Source organism: Ailuropoda melanoleuca, chromosome X, assembly GCF_002007445.2.
Source record: "Ailuropoda melanoleuca isolate Jingjing chromosome X, ASM200744v2, whole genome shotgun sequence".
NCBI classification, from domain to species: domain Eukaryota; kingdom Metazoa; phylum Chordata; class Mammalia; order Carnivora; family Ursidae; genus Ailuropoda; species Ailuropoda melanoleuca.
In genome coordinates, this window is record NC_048238.1 from 43,400,191 (window position 1) to 43,407,333 (window position 7,143).

Genomic DNA, 7,143 nt, shown 5'->3' on the forward strand with positions numbered 1-7,143 from the left:
GTTCAATAGCAATTCTCGTTTTTACTTGGATCTTTGAGTAGAATTGTAAATCAGGTGTGCTGGTCTAGGTTTTATCATTACACTGTCAAATTGCTCTCCCAGATCGTGTGGACAAAAATGAATGGAAAATTTCGTTTTACAAATCCTACTTTTGGACTTAGCCCATGGCTGAGAACTAAGGAGGCCGAGCGTACGGACGGCAGCGAGGGGTCAATCCACGCCCCGCGCTGGGTCGGCAGTGGAGGAGTCGGAAGTGGTTGGGGTTTGGGGGAGGAGATCCGCTCACACACAAGAGGAGAGGGTTGAGCCGCCATATCTGCTACTGCTGCCGCAGTTGCGAATGCAGTGTTGGGACTTGGCTGCCGCCGCGCTGCCGCTTAGGTTCGTGTCTCTCCCCCTTGGCGCTTCGCTCCTGCAGCCTTACCCCTTCGCGGCATAGCCCGCTCTTTCTGGCGTGTTAACCCCGCTCCCTCCCCGCCACCCACCAGGTCCTCAGACCATGGATCCCGGCAGCAGCAGCAGCGACTCGGCGCCCGACTGCTGGGACCAGGTGGACATGGAAGTCCCAGGTTCGGCCCCGAGCGGAGACCGAGCCTCCTCGGCGGTTGCCGAGGCCCAGCGGCAGCATCTCAGCTCGGCCTTCAGCCGTCAGCTCAACGTCAATGCCAAACCCTTCGTGCCTAACGTACATGCCGCGGAGTTCGTGCCGTCCTTTCTGCGGGGCCCGGCCCAGCCACAGACGCCCCCGGCCGACATCACCAGCATCGATGAAACCTGCACCCGCGCGGGCGACCCTCAAGGTAAAAGGCTGGGACGGGGGGCACCTGTGGAACATTCCAAAGAGGAGCAGTTAGTGTTGCATGAAGGTTCCAGTTCAGCCGTTACCATGGAACTTTCAGAACCTGTTGTAGAAAATGGAGAGGTGGAGATGATCCTAGAAGAGTCATGGGAGCATAATAAAGAAGTAAGTGAAGCTGAACCAGGGGGTAGTTCCTTGGGAGATTCAGGGCCCCCAGAAGAAAGTGGCCAGGAAGTGATGGAGAAGGAGGAAATGAGAAAATCTAAATCTGTGTTCGTGCCCTCAGGTGCTCCTAAAAAAGAACACGTAAATGTGGTATTCATTGGGCATGTAGATGCTGGAAAGTCAACCATTGGAGGACAAATAATGTTTTTGACAGGAATGGTTGACAAAAGGACACTTGAGAAATATGAGAGAGAAGCTAAAGAAAAAAACAGAGAAACTTGGTATTTGTCCTGGGCCTTAGATACAAATCAGGAAGAACGAGACAAGGGTAAAACAGTAGAAGTGGGTCGTGCCTATTTTGAAACAGAAAAGAAACATTTCACCATTTTAGATGCTCCTGGCCACAAGAGTTTTGTCCCAAATATGATTGGTGGTGCTTCTCAAGCTGATCTGGCTGTGCTGGTAATCTCTGCCAGGAAAGGAGAATTTGAAACTGGATTTGAGAAAGGTGGACAGACAAGAGAACATGCGATGTTGGCAAAAACAGCGGGGGTAAAACATTTAGTAGTACTTATTAATAAGATGGATGATCCCACAGTTAATTGGAGCAGCGAGAGATATGAAGAATGTAAAGAAAAACTAGTGCCCTTTTTGAAAAAAGTCGGCTTTAGTCCCAAAAAAGACATTCACTTTATGCCCTGCTCAGGGCTGACGGGGGCAAATATTAAAGAGCAATCAGATTTTTGCCCTTGGTACACTGGATTACCATTTATTCCGTATCTGGACAATATGCCAAACTTCAACAGATCAATTGATGGACCAATTAGGCTGCCAATTGTGGATAAGTACAAGGATATGGGCACTGTGGTCCTGGGAAAGCTGGAATCAGGATCCATTTTTAAGGGCCAGCAGCTTGTGATGATGCCAAACAAGCACAATGTGGAAGTTCTTGGAATTCTTTCTGATGATGCTGAAACTGATTATGTAGCCCCAGGTGAAAACCTTAAAATCAGACTGAAGGGAATTGAAGAAGAAGAGATTCTTCCGGGATTCATACTTTGTGACCCGAATAATCTGTGCCATTCTGGACGCACCTTTGATGTTCAGATAGTGATTATTGAGCACAAGTCCATCATCTGCCCGGGCTATAATGCAGTGCTGCACATTCATACTTGTATTGAGGAAGTTGAGATAACAGCCTTAATCTCCTTGGTAGACAAAAAGTCAGGAGAGAAAAGTAAGACACGGCCCCGCTTCGTAAAACAAGATCAAGTGTGCATTGCCCGTTTAAGGACAGCAGGGACTATCTGCCTTGAAACATTCAAAGATTTTCCTCAGATGGGTCGTTTTACTTTAAGAGATGAGGGTAAGACCATTGCAATTGGAAAAGTTCTGAAACTGGTCCCAGAGAAGGACTAAGCAGTTTTCTTGATGCCCCTGCACAATACTGTGAGAATTGACTACAGAAGTTCACCACCTTCTCTTATTTACTGCCCATTGACAGACTTTTCTTCATATTTTACAAAGAGAAAATTCACAGCAAAAATTCATGTTTTGTCAGCTTTCTCATGTTGAGATCTCAGTTATGTCACTGTTGAATTTACCCACAGCGTTCCTCCTCCTATGCTGTTTTGCTTCCTTGGACAGAACCAGTGATAGCTTTGTAAGTGATGTGGGTGTGATTGTCTATAACAATGAAAAATTAATATATTTTTTAATTTTCATTTTCCCCTAGGATATTTAGACAACCCTTGTTCCACGCAGATCAGAGTGTGTCAGTGTGTGTGTACATGTTAAAAAGACAACTAACATGTCAATAAAATATTCCATTTGAAACTCTTACTGGTATCTGAAGTGCTTTTGAATATTTTTAAAAATTTGTACATAATAGTTTTCAATTAGCTTTTTTACTTTCTCAAGTCATTAAACACATTTTATTACTTGGGCTTTTAAAAACTGTCCTCCGCTCACTGTTTTAAATGAGGCATTTACAAACAATGCACAGGTTTGTATTAAAAGAAGATTTTTCATTCAGAAAAAAATCTATTTGAGGGCTCTTCCCAGTGAACTTTGTTTTCTCTGTCCAATTCGAATCAATAAAGGAGCTCTTCTGTCTTGCCACTTGTGATTTGAAGAAGAAAGCATTGCCACATTACAAATACCTGGGGATTCAGACCATATGTTGACTAAACTCTTATCCATACCCCATCATCTGAGTACACCCCTTTGCTTTGTTCACCATGAGACTTGTGATGCGGGATACAACACAATAAGGGGCATGACTGTAGAGAAGAGACATGCTTGCAATAAGGCTGCAAGTCATCTACTGAAAAATAGGGGTTAGTGTGGGCCCCGAGCTGGGAAATGAGCCCATTCCTCCTTTGTAATTCTTCTGTGCCTGGAATTGGTAGGAAACGTGGAAGTTCATTCTTACGATCAGATCACAACCCACTTTTGAGTCAGAGATAGTGGACTGGTCTCTGAACAGTGTATCGAGGAAAACACCCAACTCTCCATCCTGAGGTGGCTACTTTGATTGCGGGACAGTGGCTTTATAACCTGCATAACAACAGCAGCAAGAGCTTTCAGTATTGGTAAGTGGGTAGTGACCCAATGTAAACACCTGCCCAATTGGGTGGGCAGGGCCAGTTCCTCACCCGCATGGGCTGGTTGCACAGGGGTGGAGACTGGCTGCCGAACAACCTGGGCCCGTGCTTAGGCAAAGACAGTGTCCCCTTCTTCATGGTCCCTTGGTTTGTGTACCCATGTACCTCCAGAATTTCTGACCTGTCAGAGATAGCCACAGGTCTTATCAGAGCGTCTATAGCATGGTTCTGTGAATCATCCATCATAGATCTTCAGGGGCACCCACATGGGAAACAAGGATTTTGATTTTGTCCTATGTCAGCTAACCTAATCCACATGGATACATCTCATGTCTTGGACCCAGTCCTTTAATAATAGAATGTCAGTGGCAAGAGTTTGATCTTTATTTTAGATTCCTTCTCTTGCCTCTGTGCTCTGAATTTTGTACAAAATACAAACCAATTCAGTGTCTGCCAGAAGTTATGCCCTGCAGCCACTTAAAATGATTTCTGGTTCTGTATCAACCTTATTTTTTCACAATTTTAGTAGTTTACCAATAGGATTATTGTAGATACCTTTCACTAATAGGCCAAAGACACAAGGCAGGACAGAACTTTTTCTCCATCCACTTTGGATAATTTCCCCTCAAAAACTGGCCCCTAAATGTCTTTCTCAATAGCCAGTTGAATAGCAACTTCTCCATGAGGAGCTCTGAATTCTGTGTGTGTGTGCATGTATACACACTTTCAGAGACCACAATATAAACCTTTGGAAATAGATTTCAGAAACTAACGCTTTTCATTTCAGCGAGAAACAGATCTTCCAGGGGATTGGAGACACCAGACTGGCTCTTTAGGAACTGGATGTAAACTCATGGTAACATTTCTTTCTAACTTCCTGAATACCTCCCTTTCTGGTTCTTGATGTCTGATGGTGGTCTCCAATACTACAAACTTGGGCTGTTCACAAACACAACGCTGGTTTTCCCTAGGGCATACTGAGCAGTGTCCTTTCAGAGGTACCCTATTGCCTCCGTTTCAGGCCAGTTTAACTTAACTGTCTTCAGAGCTTCGTCTGGCAACCAAGATAATATAGAATCTCCCCAAGTCAGGCTGCATGCTGTAAATACATGATGAACTTCCTGCTTAAGGCTTTCTCAAGAAATGTCTACCCATTGGCTCTTGGCAGCTTTTCTCCCAAGCCTCTTCCTTTATTTCTCTGGTCATTATGGGACAAATCTAAAACTCAGGGAAAGGGGCCAACTTACTCTGTATTTCAGCAGAGACCCGAAAAGGAAAGAAAAGGGAAGGTTTGGACTGGGTAGAAGCTAGCAGACCTCCATTACTCACTTTGAGCATCTTTCTCTGGTACCCAGAACAAACTGCCAGTGCTTTTAATACTTACTACGGTTACTGTTCCTGCCTTCAAAAGACAAATCCTTTCTCAAAATAGACACTCTTTTCACAATATCTTGATTCTGGTTTACTACAATGCAAGAACCTGCTTTTTATAAAGTTTACTCATAAACATTTTGCAGTTCAAATATTCAACTCATTTTAGTTAAAATGGACTCTTTGGCAGCAGGGAGATGATAAGTTACCATTTCATGACCATTAAAAAAGAAACCCTCCAATGACCACGGAAGTTCTGCCAAAACCTGAGCATTTGAACATGTTCGCATTGATCCAGATTTTATGTTCAACAGGGTTCTTTTTATATTTTCTGTTGAGACTGTTGCTATATTTCCATTTGTTCTAGTTTTCAGTTATGATATATGCTTTACTTACCCTTAAAAATATTATATGATTTCTTTTATAAGTTAGTGGGCGAAAGGTTCAGTCTCTAAGAATCAGCCATCATTAAAAAAAGGAGTTCAGCAAAGCCCCTTATTTTCTACAGATTCATATTAAGCAACCAGAATTTACATACACAGAAAATTTGAAGACATTTCTCAGCCATCTAATGAAGGTATTTCTTTGATTGCTGAACTTCAAAAGTCTAAGCAGAGAATATTGAGACCTGTGCCCCAATTTTAGCATGAGAGGGCAAAAACAAAAAGACTTGTCCATAGTCAGGCTGCTGTACACAATCGAATCACTGTATCTCTCACTTGATACAACATGTATCCAAAATGTATCCACTTAAAAGCTCTTCTTTCACATTTCGGACACGAGTAAAAGGCTTCCTAAAGTCTCCAACAGAGACTTGGATGAATTATCTCCTCCAGAGACTGCTTTTACTAGCTCTACCAGCGACCTTTTGCCACACCAATAAATTCACAGAATACATTGTCACATGGCGAGTGATTAAGACGTCTAGACCCCAAATGGCTTCTGTAGATTTAACTGACAGTCCCTGGATTAAAGGTTAGTGTTTGGTTTTTACCTTTGTATTTCTTTTGGCAACTTGCTTTAACTGATGTTCATGTAACATTTATTATTTAGCTTTCTAAACTGCTTTAGCCTCTTTTGCCAGTTTGGTAGGGTATATGTGAATAGGTGAAATAAAATGTATTAATACATTTTTTAAACATCTAGAGGCTTAGCTCTGAATGGTGCTAATGACAGAATGCTCTATCCCCATCCATGTTCCTCAGTGCATGCTAAGCCAAAAAGAACTGTGGTCTGAAATAGTAGATGAGCTGCAGCTATGCATTTCTCACATTTAAGAAGGGCACACAGGGGACACCTGGGTGACTCAGTTGGTTAAGTGTCTACCTTTGGCTCAGGTCATGATCCCAGAGTTCTGGGGTAGAGTCCCATATCAGGCTCCTTGCTTGGCGAGGAGCCTGCTTCTGCCTCTGCCTGCCACTCCTCCAGCTTGTGCATGTGCTCTCTCTCTCTGACAAATAAATAAATAAAAATCTTTTTTAAAAAAAGAAGGGCACACAGAGGGTTTGAAGGGCAGAAGATACATCTAAGGAGGCCCTAACCTTAAAAGACGGTGATTCAGGATGGATGAGAGGTGGCTTCACAAGATCCTGGTGGTGAGTAAAATATTGCAGTGACCACAACTTAATGTAATTCAAGAAGAACTTTTTGCCTCTATGGATGGCACAGTATTCAAGGCCTGGAGGAAGTTGGGAAACTGGGAAATCTGAGAAATTTCATAGCAGAATCTGAACTGGGTCTGCAGGTAGTTGGGGGGGGTGTTGAATGCACATCAGATTCATTCTGTACACAAAAAGGTCAAAACTGCTGGCAATACTGGCAGCAAGAAAGCCAACTCTGAGGATGGTGACATTGCCAAGACCCCTAGGTGTAAGTGTCAGGCTCCACACTATCTACCAATGCCTGACTGAGTTAGTGGGATCCAAGATAACACATATGACCTGAGTGTGCAGACTGCTAACAGCTACCATGAAGGGCAAGTTCTGCTCTAGCTTACCCTAGTGTCTCCACCTCCGCCAGAAGACTCCATCATTAGAGAAGTAGCCAGCATCAAAATAAATCTGTTTATGTTTCAGAAAGTGATCCTGGTAAGCCAGAGAAGGAACTGTAGCCCATGGCAGAGGGGTAAATTAATGTGCTGTGGAGGCACTAATAGGACCCCCAAACAACCCACCTCCCCTCTCTTCTATGAATCTCTGGTCC

The 7,143-nt window shown here is 43.5% G+C and overlaps 1 protein-coding gene across 1 annotated transcript; it reads left to right on the plus strand.

Moving 5' to 3' along the window:
* The first annotated feature begins 245 nt into the window (after positions 1-245).
* On the plus strand, positions 246-2,806 carry GSPT2 (G1 to S phase transition 2). Its single transcript, XM_002930694.4, has 2 exons — positions 246-381; positions 489-2,806. The coding sequence occupies exon 2, from the start codon at positions 500-502 to the stop codon at positions 2,381-2,383; it is 1,884 nt and encodes a 627-aa protein (XP_002930740.1). The 5' UTR covers positions 246-381; positions 489-499; the 3' UTR covers positions 2,384-2,806.
* Positions 2,807-7,143: the final 4,337 nt, after the last annotated feature.